The sequence below is a fragment of the Pyricularia pennisetigena genome, chromosome 1 (genome assembly GCF_004337985.1).
Source record: "Pyricularia pennisetigena strain Br36 chromosome 1, whole genome shotgun sequence".
Classification (NCBI taxonomy): Eukaryota; Fungi; Ascomycota; class Sordariomycetes; order Magnaporthales; family Pyriculariaceae; genus Pyricularia; species Pyricularia pennisetigena.
In genome coordinates, this window is record NC_043740.1 from 3848781 (window position 1) to 3871676 (window position 22896).

A 22896-nucleotide genomic window follows, 5' to 3' on the forward strand; every position below is an offset into this window, starting at 1 on the left:
TCAAAGCTGAATTCATGTATTTCATGCAATACTTTGTTTGTATTCGCTTCCAAAGGCTAGGTACCTGGTCCTATATAATGAGGCGGCATCCGAGGCTCTTGGGAATCGCTTTTTTCTTCTTCTCTTGCATTCAAAGGTGACCAGGTTAAAGTTGTACCTTGATCAGCACCGACTCGTTACAAAGTAAAAACATTGTGGGCGAATGGATTCCGCTCCTGCATTGCCATGGTCTAGCTGGCCATGGCCAAATGTCCCCTCCAACCCCACACGCCTCCGTCTCCCCAAATCAAAGGCACCCTCAACGCCGAGGATGCACAGGCTAGGTCAGATCAACGACGTGGTTGCCCATCGGGGCTTGCGGTACCTGCTTCTGCCGCATCTGAGCCCCCAGTCCCCCCGACAGGCCCGGGCGCTGTGGCCCCCTGTTGATGACACCGTTTGCTTGATTTTGGATCTGGGGTTGCTGACCCGGCTGTACCACTGGCTGACGTTGCTGGGCCTGTGACTGTTGCTGCTGCTGCGGCTGCAAGACCAGCGGCGGCGAGTCCAGCAGGGTCCGCACGGCCTTGTCTATGCCTTTGAGCAGCTCCTCGACTCCCGCCGACGCTGGCCCGCAAGCGCTGGTTGAAAGGCTCTTCCAATTGGGGCTCTTGGTATTCCATATGTCCTTGAGCACCCTGCTAAACTCATCGTTGGACTTGTTCGGTTCCGCGTCGACCCTCCTGACGTGCCAAGACAGCTCTCCCCTGCGCGCTACTAGCTTGACGTCAAGTGTTAGGCGGCGCGCCTGGGGGCCGGGAAGATCATACCTGATGGTGGCCAGGTCGATGTTCTTGGTGAAAATCTCAAAAGTGCCCTTCCTCGAAACTTGTAACTGCTGCCACGTATCACTGATCGAATCAAGAGCCCGATACACTGCAAGTGTGGTTGGCAGGTAGAACGGTAACCTCTCCAGCCCCCGAGGTGAGTTGGCCAGGGTTTGCAGCATGTCGACGACACGTATGTGAGGGTTGTTCTTCTCCAGGACGAGCTTGACTGTCCTCGGGTCTGCAAAGTCAAGCACAACCTTCCATCGTTTCGTCGGCGGTTGCAGTGCAGCCAACTCTTCACTCACCGGTTGCGGAAGGTCGCTGTACGTGAAAACCACCCTTCGTAGCGTGACCGTCTCGCATTGCACGCCCCTGGGAGCGCGACTAATGGACCCGAGGAATTCGTAGAGGCGCTCTATCGTCTGCAATCGGGAAATCAACTTGTCTATCATGGTTTCCCCCAGCTCTGACCTTAGTTGCAGCACAAACTCTCCAGTCTTGTGGTTGAAGGCAACATCGCGGTCCACCCTTGAGCTGAGCTGCCGGAACTTGCTCTTATCCAGGACCCGAAGACGAGCCTCGGATGCGATGACGATGCGCGAATCCATCCGCGTCGACAGGGCAGGCCGATTTTCGCCCCTCCTGTCGACCTCAGTTGAGGATGAAGACTGCACATTGGCAACCGACAGACGAACCTCGTCTGCAGCCCATCGCCCCAAAGAACTTTTGCCGTTGAGCGACGGCAAAATCTCAGAAGTGCGTATGAAAATGGTGGGCATCCTAACGTTTGAAGGTTGACCAGGTCTGATGCATGGCTGGTCGATGTGGTTGATTCTCCTGGAATGAAGTTCCCTAAGATCCCTCATCTTGGAGATCATGGCTGAGGTGAAGTAGTTGAGATCCGAGAAGAAGGACGAAGACTCCATTATTGCTTGTTTAGATGCAAACTGCAGCTGTACGTGAGTCCTGATACGTATGCCCCCCGCGGTCGACGCGGCCGAGTTGGAGTTTGGCGTAGTCCTGCATATCATGTCAGCCTCGTCGCACAAGATGCTCAGTAAATCTATGTCGGGATGGACCGTGATACTTACAGCTCTACGAGCCACCACTGGTCACCACTCATACTCAGATGGGCCAATACGTAGAATTGAGGCCTCCAGCCCTGCTTCCTAAACCAGGCCATCGCGTCGGTCTGTTCACGATTGCTCAATATATTACGCATATCGTCCGGTTTGACTGGCGGTTTGCCAACGACCCAGCCCTGACTCTTCCCGCGACGGACCAACTCTTCCATGGCAAAGGTGTTGCGCACCCATCCAATCACCGCCACAGGGTCCCGTCCTGGCGTGTTGAGATTAGACTCGGCCATCGGCATCGGTCGAGTTCGAGGTTGCACGGCAAACGTGCCACCGATCTGGTCGACCCGCACAACCATGGAGTCGAGTTTTGTGAGTTGCATCGCCAAAAATGACTCGGACGGCTGTTTCCTCGAAATTTCCAGGACTAAATGGTCCTCCTTGTTCACAAACCGCGGCTTGTTTCGCAAGCCTGTGTGCATCAATGTCAGAATGTGTTCGGTGTGGCGCCCGATCACATCCTTCAAAATTCGTTCCATAGATAGATCTGCCTGATCCAGAGGTATCTCGATATCCTTGACCTCCTGGTTGTCCCTGAACCATCTCAAGGCCAGGCGACTCGTAGGAGCTGTTGCTCGTCGACCACCCGAGGGAGCAGCACTATGTACCCCAATAATGACCCAACTCTTTGGCGCATTGGGGGCCTTGACTGGGTAGCGAGAGGTCCAGTACTGCACCGCCAACGAACGGTTGAGTCGCTCGACGTTGAGTGCGTCGACCCATCTCCCAACACTGAGCTCCAAAGCCTGTCTCCGCAGCTCGTTGATCTTGTGCGTCAAAACAAGCTCATGCAGGTACTTGTAACAACCAGCAAGTCCTTCCGTGGCAAGGACATCGTTCACTTTCAGCTCGAGATACATCCGCAGGTTTTCAGAAAGTCCGGGCGGTGCTGGTCTGAAAAGAAACCGAAAGTCGATGAACCAGTACTGTTTCTCAGGGTCGTCGTCTGCGATTGTCAGGTCGACCTCGAATTCCCCCTTGACGATAAACGTGACTCGGCCCGACCCAATCCTGTAGTTCCTGAAGTGGTACGGAATCTTGTCGTGGTCATCGATTGTCAACCTGAGCGACAGGAGCGTATCAAGATCCTCCAACCACTTCAGTTGTTCCTCTGGGCTCATCTCGGGCGGGGGGATATAGCCAAGATCCGGCATCCACGGGGCATCGCCGTTTGCGAGGACCTCTAATGCTGTCTTGAGATCCGGACTCGGTAGCCTGGCGTAGGCAAGATTGCGTTTGCTGTGCATCATCCGGTCCAGAACAAAGTCATACTTTTCCATCTGCGTGTGCATATGCACCTTAAGATCGATCAGTTTGCTCAGTGTGCTCGCCTTCTTGCTCCAGTCCGTGATGACTAGTGCTTTGACCCATTTTGCGTGCTGCTCCTGGGCAAACTTGAGCAGGGTAATCTTTTTATCTAGGTTCTCGTTGCTCGAGTCCTCGATCGTGTTGTGATCCGCATTACCATTGAGCATCGGCGCCATAGGGAGTGGCTTTTTTGCCAGAGCCCTTATGGTGTCTTCCAGTTCATTGTGGGATCTTTGTGCCAGGCGAGAAAGTAGCTGATTGAGCGATAAGAAGTTCTCTGTAATGTGCACAATCTGGTTATCGTGCAAACAGTCGCATTGACGTTAGCCCTCATTATCAAAGAGAAATAGCCAGTCCGTAGGAAAATCATACTTCGTCTGGCAGATCATTCATCCTTAAAGGGTTATCGGACTGTAATGACCGCGCAGGTGTCTGTTGTTGTACTATCTCCGAGCTCGACACGGCCTTGGTATCGCCTCCATGGTTATTGAGCTTCTGGTCCAAGTTCGACTTCATGGCACCATCCGGGCCAATGCCATTCATCATGACGGCCGCCATAGTGGGCGAAGAATGCTGTTCGTGTTTGGCGAAACTTCCTCCAGCGACAGGAGGAGGCGTGGATTCCGCTCACGAAGGTCCCGTCGACGTAACCAGAGCGCCTTCCTACTCGAGCTCGACTAGCGGCACGGGCTATCGATCTCTCATTACTCATTAGACAATCGAGACTGTGTACAGGCCGCAAAGCCGATGCTGGCGCTGCAAATTCCGGGCAACGTTGTCGGATCGCGATCGGCGCGTTCGTCGGGACAAAGGTCGGGGGGTTTACGAGTTGGGCGACAAGAAATTTCCGGTCGCGACGCGCGCGGGTTTGCTGACGCAGTTCGAGCAAGGGCTGCACCCTCTAATTTTATATTTATTGCGATATTCAATGGTTTCGGGTCCTCTCAATTAGTCGGGCGTGTCTTTCGGAGCGCGGCGGTCGACGTGGTGCGCTCTGGCGCGGAGTGAAGATGTTGGCGATGAATAGAAAGCAGGTCAGATTCTATGAGCGACGATTTCCTCCCCCAGTCGGGAGCAGGTCAGGAAGTGTGACAATGAAAGAACGTGTAGCCGTGCAACCAATAGCCATACGGTATTGTGAGGTGGATAGCCCCACCTTATTCTTCGCTCATCTCTTTTGGCACGACCCAACCGGGATTAGACTAGACAGGCGATTGCTAGAGCCACGGCCCAAGGTGCGCCTTGGATCTGGTTGGTTTAGCACTAAACAACTAATTAGGTACGATTCTACCGCTCCCTTCCATTATTTGTGTGGGCTTTTTTTTTTTCTCCCTCTTCTTCCTTTTCCGACACTGCTCATCCTGATCTCGCTGGAGATTATTGTTCTCTTCTGTGGCTTACCCTTCCTGATCGGTTATTCGACAACGTATGCAGCTAAAGCGGGTTTTCGCAAATTGTGGTAATTCAAAACATTCAAAGGAAGGCAACTCAACACCCCACAGTCTATAAGCATCTAATCACCCTTTAAACTTAGTATAGTTCTAGCGTACTCTACTACGTCCGGCCAGCCACTTAGCATCCGGGCAATGTAGGTACCTACATGTTCACACTAGGACTGTGTACATTTGATAGTCTGTGAGGTCATCCGGGCCCCTCCAATCGGTCCACTGTCCACTGTGCAACTTTTGCTCATACTTTGGATTGAGGGTCCAGCTTTCAAGTGAAGTCCTTTTTCTATGGAACATCTGCAGCAAAACCTGTTATGTAGCAGCTTGTTCAACAAATTTCCTACTCTATTCAAATGCAATTTATGGTGATATAACTTTTTTTCGTTAGACATCTAGATATGTAAACTCTGTGCTAAAATTCGAAAAATTTGGCTTGCCTTGTCCGTCCGTTCGTTTGTTGTTGTATTTCTATCCTCCTGAATCAGCCAGTTCCCAAATAACTTCGCAAACAGTCGTATCGAAATAACGCCCCGTTCGTGCACAGATTGCAAGCATGCAAGGGCAAGCTGGCGGGAAGAGCATTCTGCAGTCTCTTACGCCGCCTAGATCTAGTCACTCTCACCTCAGCTACGTTGGTTCCCAATTGTCAGTGAAAATTCGGTTGAAAATGTTCTATGCCTCCGAAAGTACCTGCAGTATAGTGGCCCCGAAAAACAAATCAGCCACTTACAACTTGTTTTGGTGCATCGCGGCGCTAGTGGTAGGCCACCTAGTTACATCTTCAGTTAGTTCATGTCGAAGGGATAAGTCTGTGCTAAGGTTTTACGAACTGGTAGCCAGCCGCGTCGCTGAATTTGTAGCCATAGGATGCGGTAAAATCGTCGAGAACGGCAGGTCCTCGTGAGCCTGTAACTGGTTAGCGATATTGTCGATATCTCCTTGGCAAACAATTTCCTAGCCAGCGGCTTACCGTAGGGGTACTCCATGGGCACAATCTCCTTGTTATCGTCAAGATAGTGCAGCAGGGGTGTGAAGATTCTCCAGCTGGCGTCAAGCTCGTCGTCTCGAACAAAGTTGGAGTGATCGCCCTTCAAGCAGTCCAGAATCAATGATTCGTAAGCCTCGGGAATCTTCAGATCAGAGAAGCGTCGGCGGTAAGTCAGGTCGAGCTCCGTAACCACAGTCTGCATGCTGAGTCCGGGCAGCTTCGAGTTCATCTTGATGTAGACACTCTCGTTGGGTTGAATACGCATGACAAGCTCGTTGCGGGGAATATCCTTGAAAATACCAGACGTGACGTCCTTGAACTGGATGCGAATCTCCGTCTTCTGCTCGTTCAAGGCCTTTCCTGCCTTCATAATGAAGGGGACGCCATCCCAGCGCTCGTTCTTGATGTAAGCTACCAGTGCGCAGAAAGTCGGGCACCTCGACTCCTTGGGCACTGTGTCGTCCTCTTTGTACGACGGCTTGCTTCCGTCAAGCGACCTTCCGTACTGGCCGATGATCACATTCTTGGGCTCGATGGCAGGAATGGCACGAAGAACGCGAACCTTCTCGTCACGAATGTCTTCGGAGGAGAAAGAAATTGGCCGCTCCATGGCCAACAGTGTCAGAACCTGCAGCAAGTGGTTCTGCATTACGTCACGTATGATGCCGAATTCGTCAAAATAGCCACCCCGACCTTCGGTGCCAAACGGCTCCTTGAATGTGATTTGAACGTTGTCGATGTGGTGACGGTTCCATGTCGCACCCAGGAAGGAATTTCCGAAGCGAAGAATGAGGATGTTCTTGACCATCTCCTTGCCCAGGTAGTGGTCAATGCGAAACAGCTCATCCTCCTTCCAGTCTGGCTCCAAGGACTTCTGGAGCTCGCGGGAGCTGGCCAGGTCTTTGCCGAAAGGCTTTTCGACCTACAAGACCGGTAAGGAAACCATTAGTCATGGAGAACGTTGCAAGTGCCTATGAAATGCATCAACACTCACAATAACGCGGGCAATCCCCCTGTTGGGGTAGCAGCACCTCTTCAGGTGCTGCGACACGATTGTGAAGACGCTGGGCGGGAGCGCCATGTAGAAAAGCCTGTGAGCCTCACTCTGGTTCTTCTCGAGGTCCTCGAGGTGGTCGTTCAGGTTGTAGAAAGACTCGTCCTTGTCGTACTGGCCCGAGACGTAGGTGCACAGCGAGCAGAAATCATCGAGCTGTTGCTCCATGTCCTTGGTGGGCGTCTTAATGTACGACCTGATCCTCCTAATGTACTCTTCGTGGTCCATCTTTGTCCTGGCATATCCAACAATCTTGATGTCCTTGGGGAGAAATTGGTTCCGGTACTTCCGGGAAAGTCAGCTCTGAGAACTTCGCGGTAGCGGTCGGCCTAGACTTACGAGTCCGAAAAGCGCGGGATACTGAGAAAACCGCTGTTAGCATAGCTCATTAATCTGCAGAACAGCAAACATCTTACAGTCTTCTTCTTAGCCAAATCACCGGAGGCACCAAGGACCACGATGACCGTGTTGTCCTTGAGCTCCAGCTCGCTGTCCAGCGTACAAGTATTAGCAAGGGTTCCAAGTATGGCCGCCCAGTCTCAACAAAACCAGCTATCCGCAGCATCCGATCAAGATCCAAAAAGCAAGCCAAAATGCTCGCAGAACTCAATAGATTTCCCTAAAACATGTGCTCGAGGCGACAGTTTCGTAGAGAATTTCCCATGTTGTTTGCGGTCAACTGGCGGCGGGTAATTGGTGGGGTGAATGCACTTACGCAGCTGCATGGGATTCTGCGGCCATTGTGTTGAGACGATCCACGTATGCGCTGGACTCGAGAAGTAGAGGATAGGTAGTTTGGCGGTTTGTGTCGAGTTCTTTTTGGAAGTAAACCAGAAGTTCAGTGGTAAGGGGGATATACGAGAGAATTATTTCGCAAGGTAGGTCTTGGGAATTGAAGGAACTGGACAGAGGTCGCGCGGAAAACGGTCGTGGATACCTGATGAAGCAATGGAACCAAGCTACCTTACCTACCAGGTACTGATAGGCCGGCCGTACCGTGCTTGGATGAGAACAAGGGGCAAGGGCCAAAGTCACATCGCCACGGCGGGCGGGCGGAGCTTACTCACAAGCATGGACTGGCGGGGTGCTCCACTAGTGAGGTAGGTGCAGGTCGGTGCAGGCTCACCCACCTTCTCGAGCACCCAAACTCAGCTTGATAGCTTCAACACACACCCCTCCATTCGATGGTCAAAACCAAGTGGTCGGTCTTTGCTAGTGGTATTATCCATAATCAAAGCTTTATTCAGTGTCTTCTCGCTGAAGATGGAGTTTTAATCGTGACTCGATCTAGCTCCCGTATAGCATTTTCTACCTCCCACTAAACCCTTTTCCAGAAATAAAGCTGCCGAGGTAGGCAGGAGCTTACCTGCTTACCTCAACAAGCTCCCGCTGTCATGATCCAACAGAGGACTTCAAGAAATGCTGAGGGATTATTCGCATTGTTTTGTAGGTATGCTACACCAATACTACCTACCTCGAGGTACCCAAGATGGTAGAGTGGGCAAGGTACCTACGTAGGCTAGATAGGCATAGCTTAAGCTATCCGGCTCCCCCGCTCCCCCTACAGATAGATAGTGTGCTTAAAAGCAAAGATGCTTTCCTATGGAAGCCTCCATCTTAACCGAGCCAAGATGCTAACCATATGTCTATGTGCCTTGTCGCCCGGACTCGGACAGGGTTCTCAACGTCAATCTAACGCAGCTACTTAAGCCTGCACAGCTTACACTGCATGTTTCTCCCTACAGTAGTTCCACACTTGGACAAATCGTACTAGAAGGATGCAAGCAAGACCTGAATTTACTCTGGAGGGAATTCAACTCAAGATCTCCCATATTTCCAGCATGCAAGCGATGTTAAAAGCGATGCATCATCAAGTGACGCAGTCAACCAGATCGCAACATGAAATCCGATAGAGTGGGGCGGAGTTTTTTTTTTTTTTTTTTTTTTTTCTTATTCATGGTCTGGTCAACAAATTACTTCTCGGCCTTGATTGCGGTGCGGAATCAACTCCGGGGTCGGCATCATAACATGGGAATTTGTAATACTGCATATGAGGGGAGATTTTCGCAGCACTGTCCGGCGATGCCGGAGGATTGCCAAGTCCTATGCTACCATGCTCGCAGCCACCTTGCGACGCGGACATCCGTATACGAACAGACGTGTTGAGCCCAAGCCTCGAGGTTCAAGGGTTCAAGGATATGGTATGTTCCCTGCAGTTAAGTTGTCCCGCGTATTCACCACACCCTCATTTACTGCATTGCTTTATCAAGCCCATATGATCTCAAAGCAAACAGTGACGTACCGAATTGTTCAGAATGAAAGAAATGCAAGCATGGGCGTCATCGCAGGTTGAATTTCGCCTAGGTCTACTACTAATATGATACCAGAATTCCATTCAACGCCTGAGTCGAGCAGCAAGCAATGATTGCTGTATGACGAAATTTTGCGCGCCTAGAGGACTTGGTGCGGGGTGCAAAGAGGGTCCCTCCGTGGGCGGATGATGCCAGTTTGATCGGGGTCCGGCTTGAACACTCGGGCCTGTTTAGCGTCTCACTAAGTAGGTAGGCAAATTCAATGGCTCGGTACAGATTTCAATTGAACGAGGTACCTTTACATAGGTACATCATCTACCTATCCTCCACATATGATTCAAGCAATTGAAAGTTATAACCAAAGGTAAAAGTCGAGAATTGCAAAATCGATGCTTCTATGAAAATATGTTTGTAATGCTGGTTTGGCCGTAAGGACCTTGAGGGAGTAAGGACCAGCAAAGGTTATCTACGTCGAAGGCTCATTTCAAACCATGAAACCAAGTACCCCGACAGCACGCACATAGCCACTACTTGTATGTGCAGGGTAGGATCATCTGGCTCCATGAGCTGAGGAGTCACGTGAGCAGAGTGGTGGCTGGTGCTGCGGCTTTGCACATGACCCACCCCTACCCAAGCCTACATTCGCGGTAAATTTTGAATACCCTCTGCACAGTCACATGACAAGCCCTAGCTAGTCTTTTGTTTGGCAGTCGGCATCGACACCAAAACGGCCCGCCCTGACGCCCAGTGGAAACTCGACCTTGGGAGCGACATACTAACCAACAGCAAACGATCGTCCACCATCGCCGACGATTACTTCCTTCAACCTCCAAAGGAGACTTTGACAAGTGGGAAGACGTCAATCACCATCAAGATGCCTACCGAAGCCGGCCACAGATGTAAGTTGCTAATTCCTGCATCCATGAGCCGCGCCGCCTTGCTGGGGCGGGATATCACGAATAGGCTTAAAAAGCGTCAAATCTTTTGTATTCGTTGTACTGACCCTGTTTCCTTTGTAGTATACGTCAAGTGAGTTGCATCTCTGTTTGTCGGGCACAACAACTGAGTGCTCGGCGCTGCGACCGAATAATCAAGCTCGAACGAAATGCTTGCTCTAGATGAGGCTCGGATCCCATCACAACGAACTCTTCACTAACTACCGAGCCTGTAGGGGACGCCACCTGAGCTACCAGCGTAGCCGTCACACCAACCGTCCCGAGACCAGTTTGATCAAGATCGAGGGTGTTGATGACACCAACGCCGCCAAGTACGTTGAACAGCAGCAAGCACGCGAGGATCCCTGAGAATAGCACCTAACCGTCTTTTCTATAGCTTCTACCTCGGCAAGAAGGTCGCATACGTTTACCGGGCGCAGAAGGAGGTCCGCGGCACCAAGATCCGGGTCATCTGGGGCAAGGTCACTAGGCCTCACGGTACATACCCCCCCTTATCCGGCAAGGGCAGCAGAATGGAATACTGACTGGTTACCATAGGCAACTCGGGCGTCGTCCGCGCCAAGTTCACCACCCCTCTCCCCACACGATCTTTCGGCGCTTCCGTCCGCATCATGCTTTACCCCTCGTCGATATAAGTCATTTTCCTTCGGAGTTGAACGGAACGGATATCAATGGTTGCATTGTGGTTTAGGTCATGGATTTGAGGCGCTTCTATTCTCGTATTCTGCTATTTTGGCGCTTGCTCATCAAAGCAATCGATCGAACGGCTGTTTCGACACTTCACGACTTGCCACACAGCGGTGATTTGCCTTATGCCGTTCGAAAGAGATTGAGAGATGGGCCCCTGATGGCCGGTGCGATTTGTTTTGGGGCATAGATTCAGTGGGGGAAAATGATGATACGCAGCAATCAAGATGGCGGATCTTCACTAAGGAGGCTCACACCATTCGAGCCAGCGGCATCAACAAATTCATGATGATGGTGTTTTGCGGGACAGGGCAATGAATCCAAGTCGTTAATGACCACGCCCACTACTTTGTGGTTGCATCTCGAGTCTCCGTTCACTCACTCCATATGTTCACATTGGGCTGCATTGGCAGAGCACAGCCATTCCCATTGTCGCGCCGGTCGGCTCCGCAGCACAGCCGTAAGTCTCTCGATGATCTCTTCATGGATATTTGGAGCAGTTGATTTGGCGCCAGACTCGCTGCGCTGTAACTGGTAAATTCCACTTCTATCACCGCCATCTGCTTTTGTCTCTGGAAAACTAGGCCTTCCGACCAGTGCAGGCTTGAGCTGCTTCACAGTCGCTGGTATGCTTCTTAGGCTTGAACTCGGCTTTTAAGGGCTACGTCAACGTTCAAGACACCAGCTTTTCCTGCTCAACTGGTACACCAGAATATCAGTTTGTTCGACGTGATGATGCTTGCATCAAGCGAATCACTATGCGTGTAGTATCTGTAGGATATATCTGACCTCCATCTACAGCACGTATGAGGGGTAGTGGCTTGGCGTAAATCAGAGATTTAATCATATGCCTGTTCAAAATAAAATTTAGGGCGGATGATGATGAGGAAGTGAGTAGGCTTGTTCAGTAATCGTCTTCTATCTCTGCAACGCTCGCTATCGGTGTGCCGGCAGTCTTCCTGAATCGTATGCCCCGGTCATCGTAGTCAGGCTGGCCTGCTGGAGAAAATACCCGCGGGACGTTATCTATTATATCGGTTAATAAGATCTGGGCAGTCTGGGGTTATTGACACTGTATCTTCATAAAGAGAGTGGGAAAATTGATCAGCCCCCGGCTTGTGTTCCTATCACAGCAAACATCGGTGGGTACATAAAACGTGTAATGCACTTGTCATTATCGATCGGGACCGGTGAACGTTTCAAGGCTAGTTGCTGCTGCTACTCATGGCTTGCGTGATAGCATACTACGGGAAAGATATCAAGTGCAAGGACTTGCTGACTCCGGGAGCAAACGTTTCCGACAAGTCGACTCGCTGCAGAAGCCAGACGTGACGTGGACAAGGCGACTAATGGTAGCTGAATTGCGTTGCTTAGGAGATTTTGGTTCGAACTGGACCTATGTGAGTATTCATCACATGCATATGACAACAATCGTGATCCGTTTAGCATATCAGTCATTGTACCCAAGACGATGCTAGACCAGAACCAAAGAAGAGATCAGACAGCATCGGGGGCAGGGCAGGGAGAGATATTATTAGCACCGCCGGTACGACGTTCATCCCGTGGGGCGATTCCATTCTCCACAACCAGAACAATCGGCCGATCAGTGGGGCCTAGGCCCTCAACTTCGAAGTGCCAAGAGAGAAGCTTGTGGCAAGGCTGGTTGAAAAGGATGAAACATTAATTAGAATCTAGCGCCGGTAGAGCCGCTGGGGCTGCTAACGATTCTTTTGCACGTCGAGAAGTTGAAATTGGTAGGCAAGTCAAGTGGGTTGGGATGAGCGATTGGCTGGCTTCTTACGGAGTTGCCATGCTGTCTTTGGGCAATGATAAACATTGACGAAACGCGGTGTACAAAAAAGGCCCGAGTCACGTCCACTATGCTATGCTCTACTATACACAGTGACTACTGTAGATTGCATGATATAAGATCAGCTGGTGTTCCTGTTCACAAATATGTAGAAAACTTTGCTCGCCTTTCCCATATTTCTAGAACACGTCTTGTTTGACATGTCATGCGTAAGTTGGATCTGTGGCATTCGTGTACAAGAAGAGCGTGTTGCTTGAACGATACTTCTGGAATACCACGTCTGAGCCATACAGTAAGTTAATGCACAGTAACCTATTATACTTTACGACCACGGAATATCCCAAATTCCAACCTTCTCCGGCACATCTTCAAAGGTCTTACAGCACATGGTCTATTTTTCTTCTCCGAAACGGCCTGATGAATGGATGATAATCTCTCTCTCTCTCTCTCTCTCTCTCTCTCTCTCTCTCTCTCTTTTTTTTTTTTTTCATTTTTTGTTTGTTTTTTTTCTTTTCTAGTTTTTTAGGGCGGCTGGTGTTGGGTTGCATTTGGTTGGGGAGACTGATAAAACAAGATGTAAACCACAGATGTGTGATCCAATACTGGTTTGGTGGAACCAAAATAGATGCAGACTGGGAAAAGCATCTGGTGGTGCTAAGGGTGATTTCATCCCTTTGATCATTATCATTACTACCGAATAAATAGTTGGCAAAGTTGGTATAAACTGGCGACTACTGCTAGACCATGTCATATAATAATTAAGTTACCTTAGTAGGTAATAATTTTCATCAATAACGGGGAAAGGATCAAATCAACCTGTTACTGAAGATCCGTCACCAGTAGCAACCCAACGTTATGCAGCCTATCTAGTCTGCTAGCAGCTGCGGAAGCAACTTGGAAACACAATCTCTCTCGTAGTTCGGCTGGCAGGCCGCCCTCTCAATCCATGGAATCTACCAGGTAGGTTGCCACGCGTCGACAATGGACTTGCATGATTGGACAATGGTTGCGTAGCATGAGCTGTACTGGTTGCAAAAGGATTGGATGACTTGTAGCGACGATGGTTGAGAATCAGTCGCGAAACCTGTTCAGAGCCCCACCATCCGGGCTGAGCTGTGAACCATGGATGCAGTTAGAATATTGATGGAAAGGTGCAACCTAGGGGCCTAACTACTATTGTATACAGCGGATACAGCGTCGCAACGCCAATTGGCCCGTTTTCTGTCAACCACCGCATCTTCAATCGATGACGGCCACACGGAATACAGAAACAGCTCACCTACCTCCTATGGCGTAGTCTAGGTATCCATGAGATTCGGACTATGCATTTACATAGCCACATTGGCTGACTCAATTATATCAACCTCGAGTCGCCCGATTGTGATTGTCGCAGATTCCTCCCATCGTTCTTGTAAGGAAGAGAGGAGAGACAGCAGAAACAAAAAAAAAAAAAAAAAAAAACAACAACACCAATCACTACATACTACGGAGTACACACCACCAATCATCGCTAAAGAGCTGCAAACAGACGAAAATTGAACTTTTGCACGCCGCTCTCTGTTCGGACCACTTCCCCGCAGGGGAGCGACTACGGCACGGTTTCTCGATACAAGCACTTACAGAACAATAGGGATCGGTCATTGTTAGTCTCCAACTCTCGAAGGCAGACCAATCAAACCGAACCGACGGATCAATAAACCCCGTATCGCGTTGCCTACCTCGTATAGACAAACCCAACACGTGTGCGTGCGTCAGTCTGGCACAGCTAGTTATGGTTAGCTTTTGCATGGTAATACAGGTGCATCCGTTTTTGTCGACACATTGTTGCGCATCTCTTGTCGTGGTTGTGGTCTAGTCCAAATACTGGGTCGATACTTTGCGACAAAAAGAGGGCACAACACTGAGCTTACTGTCACATGAGTTGCTGTTCCGAGGAACAAAACCTGCCCTAGGAAAACGGATATACACGATTGACAGACGATCTTTATATTTTTTTCTGGACCCTGCTCCATTTTGCTCCATCATCTCTCTAGTTTGTCTATTTTTTTTTCTCCAATTTTTTCCCTTTCTTTTCCTTGACTATCGAGGACGAAGTTGCACGCTTGAAACCCCTCCCGGCTCCCACAAGTCCGGCATAGCCAAGAGGTACACGACAAATCCGACCGACCTGGCCGCGACCCCGACCCAACAATCCGCCTGGGTCTATTCACGATTTCCTGACGTCAGGTCCTAGTCTTGTCAGTGGTACGACTAATACCGACGATAAAACGGGAAAAAGGGAAATAAAAAGAAAACATCCACACAGTGGCGTTCACTGGCCCTGCGAAGAAGACACAAAAGAAATAAAAAAACACTGAACAGTCCAAAGAGAAGCAGCCAGCAGGAGCTGTCCAGCAGCAACATTGGCTCGGCACATCTCGATTCCAGCCACGCAAGCCAGGCTTGCCTTGTTTTGATTTGAATGCCCGCCATCTGCGACAAGCCAGGAGGATCCACAGGTCCACGCAACCCCCGATCCAACTAAGTTTCTCGCGCATTGCTCACTGTTTACTCACAGTGGCGGTAATCAATCTGTCTCGACTCGACAAACGGCGCAGACCCAACCACCTCGACTAATTAACAACCCAGTTTGTCGTGTTTCTTGCGGCGCGGAAGGAAAAAAGAAAGATTTTTTTTTCCTAGCCAGGCCTTCGTTTGGTTGCGCATGCCTCAGAGCTTCTGCGCACCCATGTCAGCGTCCTGATACCCTCTATCGTCCCCCAGCTTTCCATCGAAAATTGGACCCATATTCCCGAATTGAACCCTAGTCAAGGACCCAGAGTCTACCCAGGGTCAACAGATAGTGACACCAAAAACGTAAATAGGGACCCTGGCGCCGCTTCCGCGACCCCGTTCTTTAAGATGTCAACTCCCACTCCCCAGAACCACCCACTTCCGCGTCCTCCCCCGGTCCCGCAGCACGACGGCTTCTACGACGACGACCACCACTACCAATCTCATTCGTCAGACAGCCAGCCTTTGCCGCCGCCGCACCAACAGCAGATCAATTCCCCTGAAAAACAGGCGTTTCCGCGCTTGAGTTCATACCCCTACCAACCGCCACAGCAGCAGCCACAGCATCATCGTCAGCAGCAAGGTCCGCTGCCACCGGCTCATCAGTCTCACAATTCTGGATCATCAAGGGGCCATCAAAGCCCCCAAGACGAACGCCCACGCTCCAGACCACGGACTTTCAGTTTACGTTCCGACAAATCTCACAGCAATAGCATTGACCTTCACGAAACTCACGCCGAGAAGGAAGCCAGGAGACTCCACAGCAAAGCAGATCCCACTTTAGCAATGAACGAGGCGGAGCCAACAGTCGTAGCTGCCACGGTCAAGTCATCGCTGGCACCGCTGCGTAACATGCAGCATAAAGATTACCAGGGAAATGTCATAGGTCAGCCAGCAGCACGCATTCACAAGCCATGAGCTCTAGGTGGAAACGCTGGCTACAGACATACATGCTGACATATATATACCACTTACCCAGACGATCCTGACAGGTCAAACCCCACGCGGAGCCGCTGGGAACGACCTTTGGACACTATTCGAAGTTTCGAGGCTGCAATCGATGGTAATTACAGCAACAGACAATCGATAATGATGCGGTCGGACTCGGAGTCTGTGGCAAACTGGAACCGTAGGAGTAGCTACTATGGGAGCAATAACTATGGTATGTTGTGGCCTTCCCGTCACAGTCATCACGAATATGATTGCTGACATTCTACGTCTGCCCTTTTACAGGTAGCGCACCGGGCAGCTCGCGGGGCAACCGTTACCAGTCACGCGACAGCTACTTTAGCCTACGACCAAATCAATCAGAATATGGTTATGGCAACGAGGGAGACATGGCCGCACCCCGAGGGTATAACGCGTACAGTCACGGACCACAGCAGAGATATTCCAGAATGGCTTCTGAACCGCATTATAGCACGCCAAGACACGCTGAACCGTTGTATCCAATCCAGTCTCACCACCGATCTTACGAGACAGTCGTATCAGGCTCCGGCAGTGGCATGTCAGGCGAACCTAATGGTTATACTACGGACCCGACCAGCAGTGATAACAGCTCAATCGAGCGCATGCAGTCTCCGCCAAAGCGTCAAGCAGAAACACCCAACGACTATGGCATTGGCTTTAGCCAGAGCCCGACATATGCGTCGCAATCGTTCACGGTGGGGGGCGTTCCGCCCCAAAATGGGGCCCCGGCCAATAACGCCTCCATCAGCCCCAGTGGGCGTGAGGTCCCACCTGCGGTACCACACAAGCCAAACACGATTACAAGGAAGCCCACACAGCAATCTGCGACTTCCAACGCTCCAGAAAGGCCAGCAGCGGCCGAGAAGCGCAAGAGCTGGTTTTCTCGCCGCTTCAGCAAGAACAGCTGAGGCACCAATATCTAGAAAATCACGGGCTGATAGATTTCCTTTTGTTTTAAATTATTCGTTGAGTTTTGTTGACCTTGCTCGCCTTCCTGATACCCACTATTCTCAAAAGGCTTTTTTTTTTTTTTTTTTTTTTTTTTTTCCCTCGAACAATAGGCTTTGGTTCTAATACCGTGAGGGGACATTTACCCGTCCTCTCATCGGATATTTGCCACTGTCAAACACTTTCTACCACTTGACAAGAGGAAGCAAGATCCCCAAATTGGCTCTTTCCTCTCGCTCAATGTTAATTGTGGGTAGGGAAATATGGGGCGTCACTGATATTTATGGGATGGATGGTGAGTTGGGCGTTAGATTGATTAGGACATTCAGCTCGGAAGGTTTGGGCCAGAAGGTGTTGCAACACGTTGATGCCCATCTATGATTATGGTACGAAGACTGGCGTGGAACAAGGGGTGGGCCGGCAGGGAGGCACAAACGTACATGAATGATGCTTTTGTTTATGGGTGCTCAAAATAGACAAGTTATCTCGATTTAAAATATGTCTCAAGTCCAGCTCTCCCTTGTTCGGCCATCAAATGGCCAAGTCTTGCTGTCAACCTACTCTGCATGCTAGTGACAAATGCCTCCTTGCATGCCCAGTTTTTACTATCATTTGTTTCGTTTTGTTTCCCTGGGGAAGATGGCAAGGATTGAGCTGCTCGAAATAATCTCTAAGCTGCAGTTCACTGACACATGAGCGATCGAGATGACAGGCGTTGAGTCGGTAGGTGTAGAAGAAATTCATCAGAAGAGTAAACGGCAGAGAACAACAGGACCAAGGATTGATTCTGTCGAGTAAGCAGCACACATTCCATTTCGTTGCACGAGTAGCTAAGTTAGGTACCTCTGTGTATCCATCCAGGTAAGGTATGCATTTTTCCCCTGCTCGTCGAGAAAGTAAATCAACGGTCCTTCTTGCCTTCCTTTTTCTTTTCCTGCTCAGTCTGATCCTCGTTCATGGCCACGACGACGTACGCAACCAAGACGACATTGGCCATGATGGCGGCTAGGGCGCCGGCGTAGGTTGAGTTTCCTTTTTTTGAGGCGGAAGAGGAAGGGCTAAGTTAGTCTTGATGATAGGAGAGAAAGAGTCTTGGTTTTTGATCATTTTGTTAAGTTTATTCATCTGCCTTAATTTCAATACTTTGCATACCTTTGAATATCGAGTTCACGGTGACAAAGTAGGAGCCGATCGGGATGACCACCATGGCAAGCGTGAATGCCAACAGCTTGAGGATGACATCTCTATGTGAAATGGATTAGTATTGTCCATAATGACCATATCCATAAGCAGAAAAGAGGCTCCCCCCGACGGAGGAGTTTTATGTGTTTCTCTTACAGGGGCACTGCGGGCGTGATGTTGGACTTTTCGCTTGCGGCTGGGCTGGATCCGACGTGATCATCCTTTTCCAGGATGGACTTTTCTGTGGCGACGATTCTCCTAGTAGCCATAGCTGCCCTCTTTTCTTTTAAAATCAGAATTATATTCTGTGTTGGTTTCCGAATAGGCTTGTTTCCAAAGTTCTGTTAATGAGCTCAATTTGAATAGGCTGAAGCAGCTAATGACGTTGGTGTTTTATGCAGGACGGCGTTCGTTAATACTGGCCCTACTAAAACCTGCAACCGCGCTCGGAGATTTCACTGCTGCTCTCAGTTCTCACAGTGCACAGCCTCCCACCATCCATGGGTACGGAACATTGCAAAGCAAGGGATATATTGTCACTCTTCAATCCCTTCCATTAACCTCATTTGATCAATCACAGCACTGCTTTTAATGATTTCGAAGAACCCAGGCGCATAGATTTTTCACTCAAGATTAACCCGCACTCATCATCACGTTTGTCCATTTTGCCATTAAAAAGGCCGAACCACACACTGTGGCACTTGTCTTTATTTTTTTTTATTTCCCGTACCAAGATAATTTGCGGACAAAAGTGGGCACGTGTTAGCGTGTCCTGGGAAACCAGCCCCTCAAACGCGGTCGCGGAAGTTCGACATTAATTACGCGACATCACCCACCCAAAAAAGTTCACCACAGCCCGCCCACCTTCCCTCAAACAACCAATCCGCTAGATTGCGGTCAATATTCCTTTGAGCTCCTTGACATCGCCTCGCAATAATCCCCTTTTACCAGTAGGGACCAGGCCAGATTCCGTCTGTAGACTTGGCACGCTTTTTGGATCTACCTGCCTTTGTCTTTTTTTTTTTTTTTTTTTTTTTTTTTTGAGGTTCGATTGTTTATTTTCACTTTGCTAGTCCCTTTTCGCTGTTTCCATCACGTCACTAACCTTCCCACATGTGCCCACTCAACATAGATACACGAATTTGGAAAACAAAGACGCATATTGCACGAAAAAAAAAAAAAAAATGCCACTGCCGATCCAGCCAGCCTCGCCATTGGCCAGGCGCCCAAAACTAAAGCAAACAACATTATCGTCGCTTATCGACCTCGACTCTGACAATAGCAGCGACGACGAACTTGTCGACCCTCGCAGAATGCTCCCTCGCCACTCCACCCAAGCCACTCAAATTGTTGAACCTCGAACTACTCTCCGCCGTGCTCCCGTTTCGTCCCCAGCTCCGTCCATCTCTTCACCTGCCCGATCAGTTTCCTCTACTATCGAAATACCGGCTTCCTCACCTTTCCGTCAACAAAGCAAGATAGGTAGAGGGCGGCTGGCTTCCGCCATGGCTCCCAGGGGCACAGTTTTCTGCGCCCCTAACCAAGCAAAAACTGTTCTTGGGAAACGGCCGTCCCCGATCGAGAACCACTTTTCGTCAGATGCTTCTCAGCCTAAGCGCATCACGATTGATATTAGCGACAGTTCCGGCGACGAACGTGCAGACTTGAAACCAACTTCTTTTAGCAAAAAACCGCTTCAGACTTCGTCAAACACAAGTCCTGGGGATCAGGACGCCACCAGCCCAGACGAGATTGTGAGGGGTGGCGTTTTGGAAAAGCGTCTGTCGAATCTGATCTACTTTGACAGTTCCAGAGCCCCGGCGCTTAGCAAGCTTGTTCCCGGCCGGACTCTCAAGGACTACCAGACTGCGCTCATCAAGTGCAATGAGAACAAGGGTGATGCTGCAAACTGGCTTCTGGATAATCCCGCTCCAAAGAAGCAGCGCCAAAAAGATGTGCGAGGATTTATTCGATCGTTCGCTCACGATGTGTCGCCCAGAGCACCTTCTCCTCCCGGTTCTGAGGACTCGGACTCGGATTCTGTTGTTGAAGTTACACCCAAGCCGAAACCTGTCCAGCCGAGGCGACGACTTCAGCAAGGCCGAAGACCGCAGGCCTCTCCGGCTTCGTCGCCGCTCAAGGCCCAGTCGGAGGAAGAGGAGGAGCCGATTGCTATCACAGATGACGATGATACCGATCAAGAGGGCTATTCCAGCTCAGAGAACAATGTCGATCCTGTGGACAAGGCCGCCCGCACGCTCAAATATTTGAACGAATGTGAGCTCAATGGTCTCTTGGCCATTTGCGGCAGCTCGAAGGCCAAAAAGGACGCCGCGAGGGCCATGATCGAGAGCCGTCCCTTCCGAAGCTTGGCCGCCGCAAAAAAGGTTAGCGTGACGGCTCCGACAAAAGGGCGCAAATCCAAAGCAGAATTGCAAGAGGTCGGCGAGGATATCGTCTATGACGTTTCCAAATTCATCAAAAGCCTTGATGCCATTGATGAGGTGGTTGCCACATGCGAGGAAGAGGGCGTGCGGATGAAGTCTATCACCGATCACTGGTGCATGGATTCAAGAGGCAGCAGTCGCGCTGGGAAGCAGTCTTTGCCTATTGCTCGTGAGCCCAAGCTCCTACAGGGCCGCTGCACCATGAAGTCATACCAAATTTACGGCCTCAACTGGTTGAATCAACTGTACCAACACAAATTCGGCTGTATATTGGCAGACGACATGGGTCTCGGCAAAACATGCCAGATCATCTCATTTATTGCTCACATTGTCGAATCTTATAACCCCAAGGTTGACGAGGTTCGACCATGGCCCAACCTAATCGTTGTGCCGCCTTCGACCCTCGACAACTGGCAGGTCGAGTTCGAGAAGTTCGCACCCGGTGTCAAGGTTACTATGTACCACGGGAAGGACCGTGAATGGCTTGCCGACGAGATAAGATCGGACCCTGCGGAGCACCATGTGGTCCTGACCACTTATACCCAGCTCGGCCGGACTGGAGAGAGGGATCACACAAAGATCATATCCAAGATTCGACCCAATGTCGCCATCTTCGACGAAGGGCACAACCTCAAAAACTCGAAAACCAAGCTATACAAGGACCTGTGCAGAATCACGGCGAACTGGAGGGTAATGCTCACCGGAACCCCTGTGCAGAATAACCTGATGGAGATGATCAATCTTTTGAATTTCATTCAGCCGGAGCTCTTCGACGGTCGCGTGGAAACTCTCAAGGATCTTTTCGACCAGAAGGTAACCCTGCAAGAGGTCAGCAACGGAGCCATGCTTTTTAGTGATCGTGTCCGCCGAGCAAGAAGTATCTTGGAACCATTCATCCTGCAACGCCAGAAGGAGCACGTCCTGGGGGGCTTCCCTCCCAAGACTAGCAGGGTGCTGTATTGCGACATGGATGCCGCGCAGCTCAAAATATACAACGAGTACCGCGATCGATTTCGGACCGGCAAGGATGGTTCACGAGCAGCGGGCGGTGCTGCGATTGCCTCGCGGACCTCGAATGACCAAAATAACGTGTGGATCCAGTTGCGAAAAGCAGCTATTCATTCACAACTATTCAGGAGGCATTTTACCGACAAGAAGGTCGCCGAGATGGGCGACGTGCTTATGCGCAAAGTGCCGCAGTCGAGACTTAAACAAGACAACAAGCAGCATTTGATTGCCGAGCTGATGGACCTGTCAGACTTTGAGCTCCATGTGTGGTGTGTCGATGAGCCATGTATCAAAAAGTTTGATGTGGAAAAAGACTCGTGGATGAAGAGCGGCAAGGTCCAAAAACTCCTGGAACTTCTCCGGCAATTCCGCGAAAACGGCGACAGGGCGCTCGTCTTTACGCGGTTCGCCAAGGTGATTGAGATCCTTACCGAATGCCTCTCCACGGCCGACGTACCACATCTCACCTTTCAGGGATCGACGGCCGTGGATATGCGGCAGGATCTGATCGACGAGTTCAATGAAAACAAGGATCTGACTGCTTTCCTTCTCACGACTGGCGCGGGCGGCACGGGCATCAACCTAGCTTCGGCTAACAAGGTCATTATCTTCGACCAAAGTGATAACCCCCAGGACGACGTGCAGGCCGAAAACCGTGCGCACCGCTTCGGGCAAACACGACCGGTGGAGGTGATCCGGCTCATCAGCCGAGATTCGATCGAAGAACTCGTCTACAAGGCCTGCCAGAAGAAGCTCGAGCTGGCCAAGCGCGTCACGGGCACGGAGCTCCCTGTTGCCTCTGATGTTGACGTCGAGGCCGAGGTGCGGCAGATGATGTTATCTGAGGATGGCAAAGCAGAACGATAGTGATGAATGATGATATTGGCTGTGCTAGACAAAGCGTTTTTCTTTCCCTCCTTCTGTTTCTGTCGTCTACGTGCGATGACTTTTCTTTACTGCGCAGCATTTGGACTGGGGTTCTTAACATTTTGGAGACCTGCTGACCTTCTTGTCGGCTGTGGCGAAATCTTTACGAGGTGAAGAAAGATGACTTGATGGAATAAAACAAATGGGATTTTGTATGTTGGTAGGGGGTTGAAGGACATTCGTTGTTGGTGTCTTTGGCCCGGCCTTGGGGGGATAGAAAGAAAGAGATTTAGTAGACTAGAAGTTCGTAATGCGGCCTAATTCCTTCTGCGAGGTACTTGACGGCACGCTGCTGTGCATAATGACGACTGGGCATATCTCGAACAAGCAGGCCGATTCTATATCTATCTGTTC

At 50.4% G+C, this 22896-nt stretch overlaps 7 protein-coding genes across 7 annotated transcripts; 4 read left to right on the forward strand and 3 right to left on the reverse strand.

Annotated features, from left to right (window-relative positions):
* Positions 1 to 319: 319 nt before the first annotated feature.
* On the reverse strand, positions 320 to 3811 carry PpBr36_07697 (uncharacterized protein; the record flags this gene model as incomplete). The annotated part of the gene is made up of 3 exons (XM_029894832.1): positions 320 to 1829; positions 1901 to 3546; positions 3626 to 3811. 3 exons carry the CDS (start codon positions 3809 to 3811, stop codon positions 320 to 322), a joined length of 3342 nt encoding a protein of 1113 aa, XP_029748665.1.
* Positions 3812 to 5427: 1616 nt separating this feature from the next.
* Positions 5428 to 7484, reverse strand: PpBr36_07698 (uncharacterized protein; the record flags this gene model as incomplete). The annotated part of the gene is made up of 7 exons (XM_029894833.1): positions 5428 to 5470; positions 5532 to 5607; positions 5672 to 6611; positions 6684 to 7028; positions 7083 to 7103; positions 7160 to 7232; positions 7459 to 7484. 7 exons carry the CDS (start codon positions 7482 to 7484, stop codon positions 5428 to 5430), a joined length of 1524 nt encoding a protein of 507 aa, XP_029748672.1.
* Positions 7485 to 9732: 2248 nt separating this feature from the next.
* Positions 9733 to 10646, forward strand: PpBr36_07699 (uncharacterized protein; the record flags this gene model as incomplete). Its single annotated transcript, XM_029894834.1, has 6 exons — positions 9733 to 9749; positions 9842 to 9954; positions 10075 to 10084; positions 10227 to 10322; positions 10388 to 10488; positions 10549 to 10646. 6 exons carry the CDS (start codon positions 9733 to 9735, stop codon positions 10644 to 10646), a joined length of 435 nt encoding a protein of 144 aa, XP_029748673.1.
* Positions 10647 to 12713: 2067 nt separating this feature from the next.
* Positions 12714 to 12809, forward strand: PpBr36_07700 (uncharacterized protein; the record flags this gene model as incomplete). The annotated part of the gene is made up of 1 exon (XM_029894835.1): positions 12714 to 12809. The coding sequence occupies one exon, from the start codon at positions 12714 to 12716 to the stop codon at positions 12807 to 12809; it is 96 nt and encodes a 31-aa protein (XP_029748829.1).
* Positions 12810 to 15409: 2600 nt separating this feature from the next.
* Positions 15410 to 16938, forward strand: PpBr36_07701 (uncharacterized protein; the record flags this gene model as incomplete). Its single annotated transcript, XM_029894836.1, has 3 exons — positions 15410 to 15947; positions 16041 to 16223; positions 16295 to 16938. 3 exons carry the CDS (start codon positions 15410 to 15412, stop codon positions 16936 to 16938), a joined length of 1365 nt encoding a protein of 454 aa, XP_029748830.1.
* Positions 16939 to 17879: 941 nt separating this feature from the next.
* On the reverse strand, positions 17880 to 18429 carry PpBr36_07702 (uncharacterized protein; the record flags this gene model as incomplete). The annotated part of the gene is made up of 3 exons (XM_029894837.1): positions 17880 to 18010; positions 18131 to 18222; positions 18317 to 18429. The coding sequence occupies 3 exons, from the start codon at positions 18427 to 18429 to the stop codon at positions 17880 to 17882; spliced, it is 336 nt and encodes a 111-aa protein (XP_029748831.1).
* Positions 18430 to 19665: 1236 nt separating this feature from the next.
* On the forward strand, positions 19666 to 22482 carry PpBr36_07703 (uncharacterized protein; the record flags this gene model as incomplete). The annotated part of the gene is made up of 1 exon (XM_029894838.1): positions 19666 to 22482. The coding sequence occupies one exon, from the start codon at positions 19666 to 19668 to the stop codon at positions 22480 to 22482; it is 2817 nt and encodes a 938-aa protein (XP_029748832.1).
* Positions 22483 to 22896: the final 414 nt, after the last annotated feature.